This window comes from Hippocampus bargibanti, linkage group LG16, assembly GCF_051943395.1.
Source record: "Hippocampus bargibanti isolate YZ-2025 linkage group LG16, ASM5194339v1, whole genome shotgun sequence".
NCBI lineage: Eukaryota > Metazoa > Chordata > Actinopteri > Syngnathiformes > Syngnathidae > Hippocampus > Hippocampus bargibanti.
This window is the reverse complement of record NC_142749.1, coordinates 17,501,595-17,522,881: the sequence shown is the minus strand read 5'-3', so window position 1 is coordinate 17,522,881 and position 21,287 is coordinate 17,501,595. Positions and strand designations below refer to the sequence as shown.

The 21,287-nt window shown below is 39.4% G+C and overlaps 3 protein-coding genes and 1 long non-coding RNA gene across 4 annotated transcripts in view; 3 read left to right on the top strand and 1 right to left on the bottom strand.

Moving 5' to 3' along the window:
• Window positions 1-93: 93 nt before the first annotated feature.
• Window positions 94-14,706, bottom strand: gemin5 (gem (nuclear organelle) associated protein 5). Its single transcript, XM_089016634.1, has 27 exons — window positions 14,265-14,706; window positions 13,708-13,862; window positions 13,455-13,636; window positions 12,300-12,457; window positions 12,112-12,213; window positions 10,958-11,090; window positions 10,726-10,891; window positions 10,208-10,420; window positions 9,084-9,169; window positions 8,911-8,993; window positions 7,861-7,997; window positions 7,724-7,797; window positions 7,472-7,653; window positions 7,255-7,394; window positions 6,838-7,009; window positions 6,484-6,681; window positions 6,361-6,408; window positions 5,320-5,445; window positions 5,153-5,236; window positions 4,906-5,043; window positions 4,660-4,807; window positions 3,670-3,789; window positions 3,391-3,601; window positions 2,209-2,454; window positions 948-1,405; window positions 774-858; window positions 94-311 (listed from the first exon to the last, which is right to left on the bottom strand). Exons 1-27 carry the CDS (start codon window positions 14,584-14,586, stop codon window positions 171-173), a joined length of 4,308 nt encoding a protein of 1,435 aa, XP_088872760.1. The 5' UTR covers window positions 14,587-14,706; the 3' UTR covers window positions 94-170.
• Window positions 12,326-13,726, top strand: LOC148886811 (uncharacterized). Its single transcript, XR_016117815.1, has 3 exons — window positions 12,326-12,461; window positions 13,406-13,490; window positions 13,595-13,726. It is a non-coding gene; the product is annotated as an uncharacterized LOC148886811 (long non-coding RNA).
• mrpl22 (mitochondrial ribosomal protein L22) lies at window positions 14,702-17,350 on the top strand. Its single transcript, XM_089016638.1, has 7 exons — window positions 14,702-14,786; window positions 14,870-14,912; window positions 15,261-15,396; window positions 15,460-15,525; window positions 15,917-15,994; window positions 16,075-16,144; window positions 17,082-17,350. Exons 1-7 carry the CDS (start codon window positions 14,762-14,764, stop codon window positions 17,288-17,290), a joined length of 627 nt encoding a protein of 208 aa, XP_088872764.1. The 5' UTR covers window positions 14,702-14,761; the 3' UTR covers window positions 17,291-17,350.
• A 1,297-nt stretch (window positions 17,351-18,647) lies between these two features.
• Window positions 18,648-21,287, top strand: part of sgcd (sarcoglycan, delta (dystrophin-associated glycoprotein)) — a 132,790-nt gene continuing 130,150 nt past the window's right edge. Inside the window, exon 1 of the mRNA XM_089017485.1 lies at window positions 18,648-18,713. The gene's annotated coding sequence lies outside the window, so the exon portion shown is untranslated. The remainder of the gene's footprint in view (window positions 18,714-21,287) is intronic.

Genomic DNA, 21,287 nt, shown 5'->3' with positions numbered 1-21,287 from the left:
GTTTTTAAGTTCTGACTTGTTTTAAAATTGTTGTACATTAAATTGTTTTGTATTTTCAACATACGCTTCTTTATTTTATTTTAGTGTGCAAAAAAAAAAAAAAAAAGCTTTGAAATACATTTTTTTGTTTTTAATTCAACAAAATGGCCGCCTGGACAGTACAAAACGACTTAGCTCATGAATCGACGGGAGGCCTCGCTTAGCATCGAGCAGGTTGCGTATTTCCGTAGAAGATCTTTGGCGTCGGAAATGGTGGCGCCAAGATGGAGGAGGACCAGGCAACACTCGGCCACATCGGGACGGGGATATAACTAGACAGCGGAGACAAGGAGGACAATACCGAGGAATGAGATTTGAAATCCAATGCAACATGCAAAGCAAAGGGGGTTCGGGAATTGACCCTTGAGGGACGCCATACATCACGGTCATGCAACTTGATTCCAAAGCTGCCGATGGTCAAAAATTCATTAAAGTTACTCCACTTGAGTTTTAGGATTGTTCTATTTCGTCCAATCAAATATTAATTTTCGGGAGGGGGTGGGGAGTTGTTATCAAATCATAATAATAATAATACATTTCATTTATAAGACCTCTAGAAATGTTCGCTTTGTTCTAGCTTTAGCTGTTAAAGCGCTATATAGACCATTACGTTGTATTTTGGACAGCCGCCCCCATTTCAAGTTCATACAACACCAGACCCATATAACTTAGGAATTAACTATTTTTTAGGTTGACTGGTATGTTTTATATTGTCGTCATTTTGTTACAAATACCTTGATGGTTTCAGGAATGGCCGACAGCCGCGTTTGGTGCGTCGCCATCTTTGCGGTCAACGAGAGAAAAGTCTCGTCTTCAGCCCTGAAGAAACATGTTACAAAATGGCTACCATGAAGCTAACAAAGGTACAGAGTGTCGACGGTTATTTGTTACAACGCTATTTCACTCACTGTTCAGCGTCATCAGTTTGTTCTCCATTGGCGGCCATGTTGAGTCCGTGCCGCGCCACCATGGCGGCCAAGCGGCGCCGCACCTCCTCCGTCGCACGTTGCTCGGCCTGCAACGCGGCGTGAGCGTCCGACAGTAGCGAAGACGCGTCAAAGTCGAGCTCACAGAGGCCATTGCTGATGACATCATCGTCCGGGCGTCGCCACCATAACTCGTATAGACGGTGGTAGGCGGCCCAAGCCCGCAAAGCGTCAGCTTCGGGTCCTTCGCCCACGTCGCGACGGGCTTCTGTCAGGGCAGCTGCCAGAATGGGAAAAATGGCGCCCGAAATGTGAAAGTCGGCGGCTTCCCGGAGCCACGCTGCCGCTAGCCACAGTTCCTTCGCCAGCATGCCGCCGTCCTCGGTAAGTAACCATGACAGGATGCCACTGGCCACGTGACGGGACAAACCCAACAGCACCTAAAGGAGACAAATGGGCTCATTGAGTCATCATCAGCACTGTTTTTGATTGGGAGGAATGTCAGTGTCATTTGACTGTCGTCATTGGACTGCTCTGGGGCCATTTTGCGCGTGTAATGGGCAGCATTTTCACAGCTCTGCTTTGTCCAGCGGCAAGGTTGGTGCTGTTGGAAAATTGTGGAACTGCCGCGGCTTGGAATTGATGTGGATTTACGCGCGACGAGATTTTGCGCGACAATTTCTAAACTCACGTTATCTTATGTTTTTAAATTAGCAATTTGCATTTGCAATTTAAACTGCGGCTTGGAATTGAAGCGGATTTAGGCTGGGACAGGAGATGTGAGACGATCACTTTTCTTCAACAGCTTTGCGTTTGCTTTCAACATTTAGCTTGTAGCAGATGTGCTCATTCCACCATGACGTCCCTGATCCACTGGTGAAAAGGACGCTTTGATCCTCTCCTCTTTCATCTAGAACTGCTTCATGTCACAAAGAGGGGACAGCAAGCGCTGAAGAATGAATGACTCTCTGGGTCTTTGTGTTGTCATATTATTTGTTTGTAGTTTTTTTGTTTATTTGACTTCAAGATGGCGCCGCGAGAGTGGCTGCCTTTACAGCAGCTCCTGTATTTTGTTTTTTTCTACTTCTTTCTTTCCTTTCCTTACTTAGCTGCTGTGAAATGTCAATTTCTCCACTGCCAGACTAATAAAGGTTAATCCAATCATATCGTCCGAAACGGGTCAAATTTAGCGATAAAATCCAATTGAAAACAAATTGGCCTTCTTAGCAGCTTAGCATCCAACCTGCGTGAACGGGAGGCTAGCGGTGCGCGCCGGGCTCTCCATGTTCTGGAGCTCCAGAAGAAGAGGTCGGAGGTCGTCGCCATCGGCTTCCGAGTCCACGGCAAAATGTCGCGTCCAGACGTGGCGCGTCCGCTCCAGGATGCCGCCCTCGGTCGGCCACGCGTGTCCGACGCCGCTCATCTCGGGGACGACGTCGGCGAGGGAGGCGCACAGCAGTTCCGCCACGCTGAGGTGAAGCTTGTGAACCTGCGCGGGCGTTCTTTTCATCAGGCTTCAATTGACTGATTTTGTCATATTTGAAGAAACGATAATCATAAGACATTTAATTTCTAATCAAATGTTCTGATTTGGTTCTTTCGTAATTTGTGAATTATAACATTTAAATGATTGCAATTCATGCAATTAATATTTTCTAAAAATGTATAATTTCCTAAAAAAAAAAAAAAAAATTAATAATAATTATTCATAATGTATCAATAATCAATAGTTCTATCAATCATTTTTAAGGTGATTATTTGTATTTTTTTAACTGAAATGAATATGATGTGCTATTTTAAAATTGACAAATCTGTCTTAGTCATGTAGCTAAATAAATAGTAAATAATAATTAAAAATAAGCAATAAATAATTAACAATAAATAATACATGATAAATGATAAATAATGAGTCATAAATCATACATAATAAACAATAAACAACAAATAATAAATAGTGACTAATAAATATATAAACAAACAATAAATGATAATGAATCATAAATGATAAATAATACACAATAAACAAATAATGAATGATGACTAATTAATAATAATAATAAAAATTATCATAAATAATAAATTGTAAACCATAAGTGATAAATTATAATACATAATACAGAATAAACAACAATAAATAATAGATAAATAATATTTATTAAATACTAGTACAATAATAATAATCATAATTATTATTATTATATATTATTGTTATTAATAATAACAATATATAATTGTTTCCTGATTTTATGTCTCCTTTTGGTTTAAATAAGGCATAATATTATTTACAATACAATACAATACAATTTACGATTGATACAGTACATTTAAAAGATATTTGTGTCCATATTTAAAATACTTGTAGCCGTAAGTAACATATGACTCATGATATTATATATCATATATAATATTTGAAATCAACACTGACCAGGAGTCCCTTGTGGGAGGCGAGGACCTCTTGCGCAGCGAGCCAATCCCGCGCCGCCGCCGAATCTTTGGCGCAGCGCAACGCCAGCGACTGTGCCAAAGCGACCTCGCCCGTCACGCTGGCCAAGCGCTCCGCCGTCCTCAGCGAGCTCATGTCGTTCTTGCGGGCAATCACCTTGGCGGCGTCGAAAGTGGCGCCCGCCGCGATGTAGCTGGTGGACGAGATTATCAAAGTGTGCTACGATGATACCACCATGGAGCTTCGCGAGATAAAAGTCACCATTTTGCGGCTGCAGAAAAATGGCCGTCTTTTTCCAAAATGGCCGCCCAGCTGCCGTAGAGCTCCTTGTGGACGGGATCTTCGGTCGGCAGCCGCGCTTTGGCCAGAGCGATCGCTTCCCTTCAACAAAGAAATAAAATCAGCAATAATAATAATCAATAATCATAATCACAATGATAATAAAACAATAATAGTAATAATAATTATTATTAGAACAAAAAATAGTAAAAAATAAAAAAAACTACTAATGCTAATAATGAGAAAAAGAATAATAATCGTGATAATATTAAAATAATAAAAAATAGAATAATAATTTATAATCATAATCATCATAATAATACTATTAATAACAATAATAATAAAAACTACTACCACTACTACTGCTTCTACTACTACCACTACTAATATTAATCATGACAATATAAAAATAATTAAAAATAATAACAATAACAATAAAATAATATAAATCATCATAATAATAATAATACCGATAACAATAATAATAACAACAATAATCATCATCATCAAAATAATCATAATAATCACCATCATAATATTAATCATAATACTATTAATAATAATAGTAATAATAATAATGACACTAAAAACTACTAGTACTACCACTACTACTAATAATAACAATAATAATAATTAAAAAAAAATAATCATCATCATCATAATATTAAAATAATAAAAAATATAATAACAATAATAATAATACATTTAATGTTTCATAATAATGCATTTAATTTCTAATAATAATAATACTAATAATAACAATAATAATCATAACCACTATAACCATAATAATAATCATAATAACACTACTAATAATAATCATAATAACACTACTAATAATAATCATACTACTACTAATAATAATAATAATAATAAGAATAATAATTATTATAAAAATAACCATTAAATTAAAAAAATAATAAATAATACTACTAATAATAATCAATTTAATTTCGAATCTAACCACATTACCTGTAGAGCTTGTGCGAGTGTAAGAGCTGGACGGCCTGGTACACTTGATTGATGGACAGAAGGTAAGCGGCGGCCTTCACGTGCTGCTCCTGGAGACAAAGCTGCTTGACGTAGCGCTCCACGGCGTCGCGCCACACCGCGTAGCCCGCTACCAAAAAAAAAAATACAATAAAATCACACCCCGTAAATAACAATAAGACTCAGTTGCCTTGTAACAATTCACACCACGACACCCAAAGCACTCACCCATGGGCGCCATCGCGATGAGTTGGTCACTCAGCTCTCCTCTGTCGGCGGCCAATCGCAGCGCCCCCTGCAGGTCGCCGCTCCATAGCCGGAGGTAGACGGCCGATTCCACGTGACCGTTTTCCACGTGAGCTTCCTCTAAAAAAAAAAATGACAATAAACAAAAAACTGTCAGTCATTTTTTTTTTTTGGGGGGGAGGAGTCTATTTTTTAGGGGGCGGGGTTTCGATGAGCAAATCTACGGCACCTTCCGCTTGGAACATCCGATTTAGGGCAGCTCTGTCGGAGAAAAGCCCAAGATGCAGGTGCTCCCCCAGGCCTGCGGGAGGCGCTGACGTACCAAAGTGACAAAAAAAACAACGTCAATCCACGCACAAACGTTCCCGCATAATCTCCACACGCACACCCACACACCTCTGTCGTGCGTCATGGAGGCCAAGGTGAGGCAATCCTGCAGCAGATCCTCTTTGGGTCGATGGTCCATGGCCGTGCTAAGTGGAAGGATGGAGCGAAATTTCTTCTTCTTCAGAGCGTACGCGTCTGGAAACGCAAGGTGAACACCTTACATCGACGCCGCACGCGTGGATTGTGGACATACAGTGATACCTTGGCTTACGAACTTAATTGGTTCCGAGACACAGTGTGTAAGGCGAAAAGTGTGTATCCCAAAAAATAATTTCCCATAGGAAACCATTAAAATGAGAATAATCCGTTCCCAGGTCCCCATAAAATATAATTTTCTAATTTTCTAAGCCTTAAAACTACACAAAATAGACCTTATTTTATGTATAATAAATGTGCTATGGTATTATCATTAAAGAAGTAAACTGCACTGTATAATAAAGTCATTTTATTGACCTGGAGTGGCCGCTTTCATCAGCATTAAACAAATGATGAGGAACGTAGCCTTCTTCTTTCACCATCTTGAGGAATGATCCCTTGTCGGTGCTTTCTCTGCGATAATTTTACCTAGTTCACCATTAATTGTGTTGTGTTTAGCTGGGTTGGTAGCTTTTTGCATCATGTGTACAGATTGATTAATGTGCGGGTTATTTGTGGAGCCTGCTTGATGGGAATTTTAACCTTGCAGTCTACACTCCGCTTTTGAACTATCAAAGTTGAAACGAGTCCAAATTTCACTGTTTTCTATCAATTTTTGTTGGCTGCCTGTCTCTTTAATGTTTAAACCACCTGCCCTCACTGCTGCGTTCTTGACCAATCACGTGGCTTTAACCGACAACTGCGGGCGGGGAATAGAGGACCGAAAACAAGCCGGCTGCCATTTTCTTGTTAGGAGACATCATTCATTGTGGCAGCTCCGTGTGTATCCCGAAAAATCGTTCGTATGCCAAGGTAACATTTTCATAAATTTAACGTTCGTAAACCGTAAGGCGTTCGGCATCCGAGGTATGACTTTATTAGTGACCCCTCTAGACACACTTGTTGGAAACTCACCATGTTGGTCTTTGCTCTTTCCTCCAGTTGTGCTTTTCCTTTGCGTCGCTAAGATGGATGAGGAACAGTTACCGCAGATACGTTAGGTTGGTACAAAACAAGGCAACAAGGTTGTCTGATCACCTGGTGGCGGTACAGGACTGCTGGCAGAACGGATTTCTTCCTGTTCGGCTTCATCCGAGGCTTCTTGTCCATTTGCGGTCAACGCCACCGGCGTGCCGTTCACGTGTTCGCCGTTGACCGCCGGGGACGTCGCTTCCGATGGCTTTTTGGTCTTCTTCTTCTGTTTGGCTTTCTCCTTCAGGTCCACCATCTTCTTCCCTGGTAGGAACCAAGATATGGATCTTGCCCGCTAGCTATCTACCTAGCTGGTTATCTAGCTATCTATTTGCTAGTTATCTATTAGCTAGCAAAGTTTCTATAATAATAGAATAAAAATCATACATTTATGATGATTATAAGCGGGTGCAGGGTCACCTTTTGGCGGCTTGGTGAACTCCTGTTTGGAGACTCTCCACTCTTGGACGGTGAAGTCCTTCCCTCCGGTCCAGATGACGTCCGGGTCCACGGGAGACCAGGCCACGCTCAACAGGGAGCCTACGTGACCTCGGTAGTTGGAGAGTGCCGCTTCCTGCTCCACGTCCCATACCTGAATTACAATTTAAAGCACATTTTAAAAAATGCTCCCTCTTACGAGCATCAGTTAAGAGGTGTCTAGCGGCGTTTTGGAGCAACTGGGGACGCCGAAAGTCAAATCCACTACAGTTTTAAATTAAATTTTTACAAATGCTCCCTCTTTCAAGCATCAGTTAAGAGGCGAGCAAGCAACGTTTTGGAGCAACTGGAGACGCCGAATGGAGGATTCAACGTCAAAGTGAGCCATATGACACTGACCTGGGCGGTCCCGTCGTACGAGGCGCTGGCTAGCCTCCCGTTGTGATGCGGACTCCAAGCCAGGCCGGTGATTTTAGCCGTGTGCCCGGCTAATCTGCGGTACGGCTCCGTCAACACCAACGGGTTCTCCGGGGGATTCTCTACACAGGACAACGTCCTTTTGTCCTGACGTCCCTTCGACTTCACCGATAGGGTAAGTCGGATTCTTTCGCGGTACCTATGACCTGCCGCAGGTCGTGGACGTAGATGACGGCGTTGCAGGAGCCCGAAGCTAGCAAGCCGTGCAGTTCCGTAGGCGCGTTGTCGTCCGGGTGCCATCGGAGAACGTTGATGACTTTGTGGTGTTGCTGGATGCTACATAGCAGCTTCAACGACGGCGCTCGGTAGACGTCGATGCATCTGCGGGGGGTTCGGGAGTAGGATTAGACACGTTGGCAGCAAATCAAGAGCACAGACGGGCTAACGTTACCCGTCCTCGTTTCCGATAGCAACGACTTTGCCGTCCGGCTTCCAGCTGAGGTCGGTGTGAGGAGACAGTTTGTGCTGTTAGCAAAACACAAATGGCCGTTAGTAGCGTTCAGTTTTTTTCACAAAAGCACTTCCTACCGTGATATTATTCGTCTGTCGGATGAGTTTGTCAATGTCGCACGCGTCGCCGCTCAGCTTGGCCGGGTCGTGCTGAAGGATCACGCCCTCGCCGGCGCAGCTGTACAAACTGTGAGACGCCTTCCCTTCTGACGCACCTGCGGGTCACACGCCAAAACGATCTTAGCGAGGGAGAAAACACAACGCTGCCATCGCCGCGTTTAGCACTTTGGAGTCGATCAATCCTCCACCAAGCCTTTCCAGTTGCTCCAGAATGCTGCAGTACAGCTCTTGACAGGTACTCGTAAGAGGGAGCATATATATATATCGGCATCCGTTTACAGACTAACCCATGAATTTTGTTTTATAACAAACTTGCTACACTACAAAAAGAACTCTTTGATCCTTTCCTCTTTCATCTAGAACTGCTTCATGTCACAAAGAGGGTACAGCAAGTGCTGAAGAATGAATGACTGTCTGTGTCTTTGTGTTGTAATGTTGGTAGTTTTTTTGACTTCAAGATGGCGCCGCGAGAGTGGCTGCCTTTCCAGCAGCTCCTGTATTTTGTTTTTCTACTTCTTTTTTCCCTTTCCTCTCATAACTTTGCTGCTGTGTAACGTAAATTTCTCCACTGCGAGACGAATAAAGTTACATCCACTCCCTCCATCTTGTAATGGCTACTCAGCATACAGCTGTTTAAATGTTGTTAAAAAAAATAAAAAAAAACATGAAGACTTTTAGTAAGACAAATGACCCGGGTTGACATTAAAAGCTTCCTTTCATCTCATTAGAGGCGATGGGGCAGATGGTCGGCATGGCAACAATCAGGGCCCGTGAGCCAAGGTTTGACGGATGAACTCATTAAATTGCCATCTGCCCTAAGTTGCTTAAATGAAGCGCGCTCGTTGACTTACACAGTCAATTAGAAGGCGAGAAACAGAGGCGAGTGGAGATTTTTTTTTTTTTTTTTCGTGTGTGTGTGTGTGTGTGTGTGTGTGTGTGTGTGTGTGTGCTGACTAGCTTTATTGTTGTTGTGTTACCGACGGGTCAAAATGGCAAAGCTGCGTTTACCAAACGACATCGGAGGGAGAGGCGGTCCCCAGGCCAGCGAGTACACCGTCTTTTTGTGGTAGGTGCTGGAAATCTGAGGCGGTCTGCGAGGAGAACATCAAGTTAGAGCATTAATAAGCGTATATTAAAAAGATGATTGATTATGATGATTAGTATTTTTTTTTGTCCCTTACTTGCTGGAAAAGACTTCGTAAACTCCAACCTTGCCGTCTTCTGTTCCAAACGACAAGGTTCCTTCTCGGTTTGGATGCCAAGCCAGCTGCAACACAAATAAAGAAATACACAAACAAATAAACAAACAAATAAATAAATAAATACATAGTCATTCGGATTTGTTTAAGTGAATATTTTAATTTTGATATGTTTTTACTTTAATTTTCATGTAAATAAAGAAATAAATGTCATTAATTTGGATTTGTTTAAGTGAATATTTTAATTTTTATATGCTATTACTTTAGTTTATTTTTTTTTTATATAAACACACAAATAAATAAATAAATATTGTAATTTTTATTTTATATATTTTAATTAATTTTAATGTTGATACATTAAATAAACAAATAAATAAATGTAATTCATTTGGATTTGTTTAAGTGAATATTTTAATTTTGATGGTATTGCTTTATTTTAATTTTGATTTGTTTTTACTTTATTTAAATTTTAATTTCGATACAATGAATAAATAAATGTCATTCGTTTGGATTTGTTTATGTGAATATTTTAATTTTGATATGTTTTACTTTATTTTAATGTTTTTAATTTTAATTTTGATACGATTAAATAAATAAATGTAATTAATTTGGATTTGTTTCAGTGATTTTAATGTTCATGTTTTTTTTTTACTTTATTTCAATGATTTAATTTAATGTTGATATGAATAAATAAATACTTTAATTTTGACACGTTTTTAACTTTTTTTTAATGTTAAGTTTGATACATTGGCTGGATGGATAAATAAATAAATAAATAAATAAATAAATAAATAAATAAATAAATAAATAAACAATCATAAAATGACATAATAATGTAAAATTGGCTCTGGAAATCATTATGAATTCTTTTAAAAATTGCATTTTTTTTCTCCTCAAAATTATCTTTGTTGTCAAGTTGAACAAATATTACAACGAAAAAATACTGTTAAAAAATATGCATTCATATTTATTCGGTCATTTGCCAAATCATCAGAATTTGCATAAATTCCAAACACATTTTGTCAACCAAACACGAACATATCAAAATGAAAATATTAACATAAATCAAAATGAATCCATTTTGTGAGGAAAACATGGCGTCTTACCGCCGTGACTTTGGATTTGATGCCCTGCCAGAAACAACGGGCGTCGTAACGGTTCTGGGTCGAAAGGGTGTTCCACACCCGGATCATGCTGTCGCCCACGCCCAGCGCCAGGCAACCGGTGGCCACGGGCGAGAAGCCGAGGTTGTACACGAAGCCGCCCAGCGTCGGCAGCGTCCACAGGCACTCCAGCTCCGACAGGTCCCAACATTTCACCTGGATGGCCCGCAGCAAGAAACATTACATTTGACGGTAAAACAAATATATTTTATGAAAAATAAATCAATGAAAAATGGGAAAAAAAAACAATTGAAAAGGGTAGTGAAAATGCGTTTGGTATTCAAACAAAATTTGTAAAAAAAAAAATGAATGGATTTTTGCTAATTTTGTTAGCCTTCCTATGACGTTTCCCATTATCAGTTAGCATTAAGCTAACCAACCATGGTGAAATGTAGTCACATCCAGCTGGCTATTTGCTATCTATTAACTATCTATTAGCTATCTCGTGAACAAAGGCCCACCTCTCTGTCTAATGACGTACTGACGAGCAGCTGGCGGCCGTCAGGTAGCGCGAAGGCGGCGGTGTTGAACACGATCCTACTGTGGTTCTGGCCCTCGGACGACGAGCCGAACAAAGTCCACTTCTGCTTGCCTTCCCGGGTCAGATCCCACATCAGTAACTCGCCGCTGCACACAAAACATGAGCGTTAAACGTCTCGGGTAGCGGAGATACAGGTAGGTGGAAGCTCGGACCTGAAGCAGCTGGAAACCAGCTGGGTGGGTCGGGCTTTGGGCCAGTGGACGGCAAGCCAGAGTCTTTCTTTGAGCGTCGGGTCGACGGCGGAGCCTCGTCTCTTCAGGTAGGGGAGCTTTAAGGTCGTCACGCCTGCGTGGGAAATTTGGGAATTTATTATTATTATTGTTATTAATAATTTTCAAACAAAAACTAAATTAGACCCCGAATGACTCACTAGCTTAAAGCTAATGCTAACACACGATGCAAGTCACACAGGATCTGCTAACGAAACATTAACGTTGAAGCAACGAGGCTTTGAATGTCAGCAACACATGCAGATGGACAATGTAGCAGTTAGGGCCTGCGAGGCCTTCTCTGCTGGCCTAAAAATATCTGAATCACGGACTGGGTGCTACAGCTGCGTGTTTGCTTTCAACATTTAGCTTGTAGTAGACGTGCACATTCCACTATGACGTCCCTGATCCATTTCTGAAAAGGACGCTTTGATCCTCTCCTCTTTCATCTAGAACTGCTTCATGTCACAAAGAGGGTACAGCAAGTGCTGAAGAATGAATCTGTGTCTTTGTGTTGTCATGTTATATTGTTTTTTTTACTTTATGTTACGTCCGGGTTGAGTGAACGCTGTTAGCTAGCTAATACATAGCTAACAGATAGCTACTAGATAGATAGCCAGATAGCTAATAGATAACTAGATAGCTAGTAGCCCGGTAGACAGTAAATAGCTATTAGATAGACATCAGATAGCTATCCAAATAGCTAGCTAGATAGCTAATAGATAGATAGCCAGCCAGCTAATTGATAGCTTAAACGGATTCATGACATAAATAATAATAATAATAATAATAATAATAATAATAATAATAATAAATTTCATTTCTAAGCGCCCCTCAAACCTCTCAAGGTCACCCCACGGCCACAGGATAAGTTTTTCTGTGGGTGAGCAGCACGCGCCTTCACTCAACCCGGAAGTAACTCAAATAGAGAGAAAGCTAGTTAGCTAGCTAATAAATAGCTAATAGATAGCTTTTAGAAAGCTACCTAGATAGCTAGATAGCTAGATAGCTAGTAGCCAGCTAGTAGATAGCTATTAGATCGCTATTAGATAGCAATTCTGTAATTATGCAACAACTACATGCGACCTACATCTCACCTTTTCCAGTGGACGTGCTCCAGATTCTCACCGTCTGGTCTTTGCTTCCCGACGCTAGGTAGTAGCAGCCCTTCTCCTCTCGAGCACTCGCTACGTTCAAAGCTGGAACACGCAGAACATTAAAGATTGAAATTCAGAGGGAAAACAGAATTAAAAATGAGATAATCCCGCAGTGGACGATGGCTGACCGTTATCATCGCAGGCCTCCGCTCTCCAGTTCAGGGTATCCTCGCCGGCAAGCGGCGACCACGCCAGACAGTGGATGTCGTCATCGTGGCCGCGCAGTCGACGTATCACCTCGCCCTTTTTGCTCACGTCGATCAGCAGAATCATGCCGTCTTTGTATCTGGGTGAAGTCAAATAAAGATTTTGGAATTTAAAATAAGAAAAAACATATAGTAAGTGCTAAATATAGGAAGCATAATGAATAGCGAGCTAGCTAGCTATTTATTTCATCTAGTTAGCTGAAATAGTCTAAGTACTATTACTTATATTATTATAATTGTATATCTTAATCTTTATGCTCCATTTTGCCACGTTTGTAACTGTGTGTAGTCAATAAAATATTTTAGAATTTAAAATAAGAAAAATACAAGCGCTAAATAAAGGAATTACAATAAATAGAGAGCTAGCTAGCTATTTATTTCATCGAGCATGCTACATTAAATATTCAAAGTACGATTACTGATATTATTCTAATTGTATAAATTAATCTTTATGTTCCATTTTGTCATATTTGTAACTGGGTGAAGTCAAGAAAATATTTTAGAATTTAAAATGAGAAAAACATAAGTGCTAAATGTAGGAAATACAATAGCTAGCTAGCTATTTATGTCATCTAGATAGCTACAGTAAATATTCTAAGTACTATTACTCGTATTATTCTAGTTTTATAACTTAATCTTTATGTTCCATTTTGCCATATTTCTAACTGGTTGAATTCAATAAAATATTTTTTTAACTTAAATTTAAAAAAACCATAAGTGCTAAATATAGGAAAATATAGGAAACAATATATGGCTAGCTCGCTAGTTATTTCTTCTAGCTAGCTAGATTAAATATTCTAAGTACTATTACTATTTTTATGTTCTATTTTGCCATCTTTGTAACTATGTGTAGTCAATAAAATATTTTAGAATTTAAAATAAGAAAAACAGAATATAGGAAGTACAATAAATAGCAAGCTAGCTAGCTATTTATTTCCTCTAGCTAGCTAGATGAAATATTCTAAGTACTATTACACATATTATTTTAATTGTATAACTTAACCTTGTTCTATTTTGTTTCCATCCAGGTTATTTATGTCAGTGCTCTCCAAATAAAAGTTCATTTTCATATCTTACCCGACCGCCACAGTACTCCAGTTGTGCGGAGAGCAGGTGAGACACACGATGCTTCGAGCTTCGGGGAAAAAACTAGTCGTATCTCCCGTGTTGTACCAGTGACAAGCCACGATTCCTTTCTCATCTCCCGACACTACAAGGTTCTTGTCCAGCGGGGACCAGTGCAAAGCCGAGACGGCGCTCTGAGGATAAAATGGCGGTCATTATCTGGGGGGGAAAAAAAAAAGATCAAACCTGGAGCGACAGAACTGACCTGATGAGCCAGATGTTCCCGTAAAAGAGATCGAGTGTTGGTGTCCCACAAGATGATGACGCCGTCGCCGGAGGAGGTGGCGCAGATGTGACTCTGCGTCACATCTTGGCAGAAGGAAATGCTTGACACCAAGCCTTTGTGGCCCACGAGAACACCTGAAACAAAGGGTTAAATTGTTTAAATTGAGATTCAAACGATATTTGGACCAGCAGGGTCGAACCACAAGAGCAACCAAATCCAATTTCGACCAGATTATAGCGACTTTACAGCGGTGCCTCGTGCCTTTGTTTGGACGATTTTGCTTCGTATTGAAAGTGAAAGTGTATCTGTTTTTTTAATATTTCATCAAATGTGGGGAAAAAAATGTCAGGGATGACGTAGGTTGACGGAAGGATGTGTGGGGCCATTTAGCGATAAATCTACGCACCTGAGAAAGCCAATTTTAACTTCGTTTTCGAAAATAGCCAATCGATAGCCAAATAACGACATGTTACAACACAATCGGGATTGATTTAGTCGTAGAATATTATTCTTTTTTTAACGTGACGGCGATTTACCTTGTGGAGTGCAGGTAGATGCAGACACGTCAATCAAATAGATGAAGTTTTTGGCTCCGACGCCGAGTAAGCCGCCGCTGTTGATATCACAACAGCGGGAACAGTACCAATTGGGAGAAGCAGGAAGGAATCGTTCGTGCATGATGATCGTAAAGGTCTCAATGATTTTGGAGATTAAAAAACAAGGACGCTTTGAAAGTAAGACTGTGTAGGCAAATCTCACATGTTTCTCACTGATCGGTGTGGCGTCACGGCAACGACCGTACGTCACTACAGTGTCGTAAAATGCAGTCGGAAGAAGGTTCTCCCAAGTACGCCACATTTGTTTTTACAAAAGTATGTTTTAATGAAAACATTTTTTTAATATGTAATTATTTATAATTTAGATTGCAACAGATATTATCGTGGGTATTTTGGTGAAACTTTACTCAAACGCAAGGGTAAAACACATGTAAACACACCGATGCCGTAAAGTAATTCGTTGATGAGAAACCAAAATGGCCGCAACCATGAGTGGATGCGGTAAGGAACAAACGCCATTTGACTATTTACAATTACCATAAATTTCTTTCGTATTTTACACTAACATTTCGTTTTATTTACAGGTACTGCGTCCTTAAGGAGTATGTTTGGACTTTTTTATCCGAGGTATGTAGCGAAAACTTCATGCACAGCTGTTTGACATTGTGACAATGCTAAATCAATTGTCAATCTCGGATATGATTCAAGTAAAGTGGCACACCTGTACGTCTTTATCTATCTATCTATCTATCTATCTATCTATCTATCTATCTATCTATCTATCTATCTATCTATCTATCTATCTATCTATCTATCTATCTATCTATCTATCTATCTGTCTATCTATCTCTATCTATCCATCTGTCTATCTAATTACAATCGAGCGGAAAAAGCAATGGATGGATGCATTGAGGCCATTTTTACCTAACTTCGGCGATATTCATTTCAGCCCTATTTTATTATTCCCATGTCCAGGTTAGCGACAGGAGCCGGTGGCCCTCAACAGATATCTTGCCTCCACACCAGCACTCCAAGAGAATCAAAACACTGGGAGAGGAAGAACAAGATTGTGTATCCGCCACAGCTGCCTGGCGAGCCCCGCAGACCAGCAGTATGTCCTTTTTTTTAACCTTGAAGTTGTGTTGTAAAACCCAACTTCCCCTCTTATTCACAGGAGATCCATCATTCGAGGAGACAGATCAAGTACAGCAAAGACAAGATGTGGTACTTGGCTAAAATGGTGAGTAATCATGTTTTGCGCGTGGGAAAAATTAATACAAATAATTCATCAGTGTTTTCATATCACTTACAGTCATGTTTCTGTTCTCATTTGAGGACAATGAGGTTAAAATTCGAAAGAAAATAGATGGTTTGAAAGGGGAGTAAAAGAAGGTATTTTTTATCAAACAGCAAAACCCTTCACTAAATCGCCATGGTGGTGTGACGTTGCTTACAACAGACTTCTTAGATCATTACCACATGGGCTTACTTTTACTGCCCTCTTGGATAAAAAGCGAAACGTCCGACACCTTTAAAGAAGTACAGATGACGGCTGTAGAAACCTTTTCACCGATGTACGGTCATGCTGTCATTTGAACAAGTAAATGTTCCTATGATATTTTTTTACACAGATTCGAGGCTTGACCATCGACGAGGCCATTGCACAGTTAGAGTTCAATGACAAAAAGGGAGCCAAGATCATGAAAGACGTTGGTTTCCAAACTCTGCGTACCGTCTATAAATTCAAACATCTGAATCGTCATTGAAATTCCCATAAATCACCTTGCAGGTTCTTTTGGAAGCTCAGGAGATGGCGGTGAAGAATCACAACGTGGAGTACAAGTCCAACTTGTATGTGGGTGAGTGAATTCATCTTGGAAACGTGGGAAATATGAATAAGAATTGGGACTGATTTTTGGACATTATTGCAATGCCATTTCAATACACTAGAGGGGACTGTAACATTACAGACAACCTTCTTTTCATATTTACATCTTAGTCATCATTAAGTTAATAATAATAATAATAATAATAATACATTTCATTTATACGCGCCTTTCAAAACTCTGAAGGCCAATTTACAGTCACAGGATAAGTTTTTTTTTGTGGGTGAGCAGCGGCAACCACACGCGCCAGCGTTTACTTAACCCCGAAGTAACTCGGGTAGAAAACTAGCTAGCTAATAGATAGCTAGCATAGGCCTTCACTCAACCCGGAAGTAACTCAGATAGCAAGCTAGCTAGCTAATAGACAGCTAATAGATAGCTAAGTAACTGGGATAGAAAACTAGCTGGCTAACAGACAGCTAATAGATAGCTAAGTAACTCGGGAAGAAAACTAGCTAACTTTTTGATATTTATCTATTTTATTTGCAAACTTTTTTTTTCCATTTATTGAATGTGCGCCTTATATATGGCAAATACACCCTTCATTGGGGGTGCGCCTTATACAGCGGGGGAAAAAGGTGTTTTGTTTTTTCCTTGGGTCAAAAACCTAAAAAGCATAAAACTGATTTTTTAATTTTTAATTTTTAACTTTACAAATAACAAAATATAAAATATAAATTTTTCATTTGTTATTTTTTATTTATTTATTTGTAATTTGTATTTTTTTGTTTTGTTTTTAGTTATTAGTAATTTGTTTTTTGTTTCTTTTTTTAAATTTTATTTTATTTTTTATTTTTTATTGTTTGTTTATTTTTTACACAATACAGCAAATAGTTTTTAATGCTTCGAAGCCCGCTCTATCTCCAACGCTACGAGCTAAACATACCTCTCCATCTTTTCCGCACCGCAGCCGAATCTAACACGGGCAAAGGCATGTACCTGAAGCGCATCCGCTACCACGGACGAGGCATGTTCGGCATCATGGACAAAGTCTACTGCCATTACTTTGTCAAGCTGGTGGAGGGTCCGCCGCCCGTCATTGAGAAAAAGACCAGCCTGGATCAGGCCAACGAGTACGTGGAAAGCCTCAAGAGGAGGACCATCATACACAGCTTGTAGAGCACAGTGTGAGTGTGTGCACCCCCCCCCCCCCAAAAAAAAAAAAAACACAACATAAAGAAAAATACATATATAAATAAAAAAATATATATACACACACACACGTACATTTTTTGTCAATAAATGGCTGAAGAGACACTGCGCGTTTCTAGTTTTGTTTGCATGACGGTGATGCTGTTTTTATTTATTTATTGCAACTGATACGATCCAGATCACACACACCCTCAAAAGTGAAAATGTTATGATATTGACATGATAAAGAAAACAGTCCATAAAATACGACTGTACGCCAAGACGTTCTTGATGTGTCGTCATTGTGTGTGTTAGCGCCGCATCCCCGTTAGCTGTTAGCGCTAACACTTTCAATACTCATCCGCTATTTTGATTGCACTAACTTCAATGAGTACCGGTCATCTACTTTCCTGTACAGTGTGTAAGTATTGGGGGGAGGGGGGTACACAATTTTAATCTAATATTTTTTTGTTATTTTTTGGCGATAGTTTATTCAGGTAAGGTGCATATTTTTTTATTTGATTTATTTTTTTTACTTTACAATTTTAATCTCATATGATATTAGTTTTTTTTGCTGGAGTTTATTCAAGTAAGATGTGTATTTTTTTTACTTTACAATTTTAATAATCTCATAGGCATACTATTTTTTTTGCGGAAGTTTATTCAAGTAAGGTGTGTAATTTTTATTTTATTTATTTTGTTACTTTACAATTTTAATCTCATATGCTAATTTTGTTGCGGAAATTTATTCAAGTAAGGTGTGTAATTTTTCTTGTATTTTTTTTTTACTTTACAATTTTAATAATCTCATAGGCATACTATTTTTTTACGGAAGTTTATTCAAGTAAGGTCCATATTTTTTATTTGATTTGTTTTTTTACTTTACAATTTTAATCTCATATATTCTCATTTATTTTTTTTGCAGAATTGTATTCAAGTAAGGCGTGTATTTTTTTTACTTTTGACATGGCATGCCAATATGACCCATATTTCCCTACACAGTGCATTTTATTGACTGCAAAGTGTCCCGGATAGCTCCTGATAGTGCGGTAAGTACATCTTATCTCCGAAAAATGCATGAATCCAATGCACCTGATTTATTTCTTAACTACTTTGTTAGCATCACGGTTAAAAACATTACTGGGACACACAAACTTGTTTTTTTTTTAGTTATTTTTAATGTCTTTTGACAAAACGTACTGCACTTGGTGGTGAAACATTCATACCGCTCCACTGTGGTTTTCATAAGAACACACACACACATTCATACACCCCAATTATGAATTATTGAGCACAGACAAGCTTCTCTGCAACACCCCCAGGAAACATATTTCTCCTCGCCTCCTGTCATACTGTGGGACAAGAAAAAAATGCAGCAAAAGTCAGGAATCAACAGGAGGAAAAAATCCATGTAAGTCTTCCTTTTTTTTTCATATAATTCACAAGCAGTTGAAAATAATCCCCCTATGAACACACACACACATATTAATGAATGAATGAATTTTGTTGGCGCTGTGTGTCGCTGTTGTGGGGCCGCAACCTTTCCTATCACGGGGTCCACAGCACGTTTGTGATGGCGGCGATATTAGAAAGCCGCGCCTTTTGGGTCCTACTGTGTACCTGCGTGGCTTTCCATTCATCGAGCATCATTTCAATATTCAAATATGTCACACGCGGCGGCGGTAAACCAGCGGTGCGGAGACATTGTGCGGCGTGAAAGGGGGTTGGGGGTGTTGGGGGGGCGGCGAATCATGTATTGTTCCAGTTCACTTGGCTTCCTCCTGTTTCCACCTTGCGTATTTGCATTTCTGGTTCTCTTGAAATTTGGTGCCAACGGAAGTGAAACACAAAGGGAAGAACAATAGCTTTTGTTGCTTCTCATCCTGGGTTTGAACCAAGGTTATTCGAGTGAAGGAAATACTGAAAAAACAATTTGGGAATGAAATTCTTTTTTTAAGAAACAAAACGTAGGTGAAATGTCATATTATATTAATAAAACGAACAAAAATCAACATTATTTACAGCGAAAAAAATCCCTTGCTAGTTTAGTGCAAAAGGAATAATCAGGCGCTTTTGTGGGTGTACCACAGCCGACTTGCTTCTTAGCCAATGAAAGCGGGGAAAGTTGACCCGAACAAAAACAAACCAATGTACATGATAACCCTCACTGGCCCCTGTGCAAAAATGTGTCCATTCCAGTGCCAGGGTTTTTGTCATTTTCTAATTCCCGTGCTTCAACTTAGACCTGTTTTTTATCTAGAAAAGCTAAAAATGGCTAACACAATGTCATGTAATCCAACAACTGGGCCACATTTTGTATTCACAGCCTCCCTGACCACTTTCTGTCATGTGATGACCCAATCAGAGCTTCTATTGATATTTTGTTCAAACGCTGAGTATGTCCTCTCTTGTAAACCAAGCCCAGTAAACGCAAAACCAATCAAAAGTCCGACAAGACGCCCGAAAGAAGGCAAGACAGAAAACCTTCTTTGTTAACAAGCCCTCGCTTTTGCCTTAATGAAATATTGACTTGCAGATTGTGTTCTAGGAGCGTAGAAAGCAAAACAGCGTTAGCCATGTTCATGATTAGCGAGATATTTCTTTTGTCAATCAAACCTGATGTTCGGTCAAAATGGTTTAAAGACAGCTAGATATCTTTCTATTAGCTGTCTGGCTAGCTAGCTAGCTTTCTATTTTTTTGAGTTATTCCAGGTTGAGTGAACGCTGGCGCGTGTGGCTGCCGCTGCTCATCCACAGAAAAACTTTTCTTGTGACTGTAAAGTGACTTTAAGAGTTTTGAAAGGCGCTGATAAATGAAATGTATTATAATAATAACTCAAAAAGCTATCTAGCTAGCTAATAGAATTCTAGATTGCTGATAGATAGCTAGCTAACTAGATACCTAATGTTTCCTGTCTCAAGTAGCTATCTAGCTATATTGCTAATAGCTTGCTAGGTAGCTAATAGATAGCTTGCTAGCTAGATAGTTAATATGTTTCCTGACTCAAATAGCTATCTAACTACAGTAAAGTCTCGTTATATCGATATTGGATATATCGATAGTCCCGGTTATATCGATATTTTTTCAGACTCCCTTGAATATTGATATAACGAGACTTTACTGTATATTGCTAATAGCTAGCTGGATAGCTAATAGATAGCTTGCTTCAAGATTGCATCGGTAAGTTAACACACACACACACACACATATATTTTTCCCCAAAACTCTCGAGCTCACTTTACCGTCACAGGATCCGTTTTTCTGTGGATTATAAAAAATAAAACATCAATGAAATTCTTTTCACGCTCACTGCCGCAATTCAATGAATGAACTTTCATCCCCAAAAAACATGCACGTAATCATCTGCGTAGAAAGCTCAGATAAGAAAATAATCTCATTATATATAAATAATACCTTTTTTTTTTTAAAACCGCCGCAACTCTTCTTCTCCAAAGTCGCAAAAGTGCACCTAAAAACAAAACACGTCCAAAATCAATCAATCATCGTCGCCTCCAACGGCGTCTACCAAGATGAAACGGCTCATCTATCATTTTCAATTGCGTCGCCGCCACGTTCATCATCTCTGATGACAAAAAAAAAACAACACGACAAGACTCGGGATGTGAAACAAAAACAAACCCGCAACAGATAAAACACACAAAAGAAAAACTTTGGAATCACTGAAGAGAGAAATAGAAACGCAAGACACCATTTTGAGTTTGTTTCAGCAAAAAGAAACGCGATAAAAAAGCGTAAATTGCGCATTGTGTACTGTTTACAAAATGCCTAGCTAGCTTTAGCTACTATTAGGTTAGAATATTACGAGCTAATATTAGCGTTAACAGTTACATTTTGTATCCATTTTGTCACTCTCTCTCTGACGTCTGCCTGTCTTTTTAATGTTTAAACCACCTCTCCTCACTGCTGCGATCTTGACCAATCAGGTGGCTTTAACCGAAGACTGGGGTCCGGGAATAGAGGACA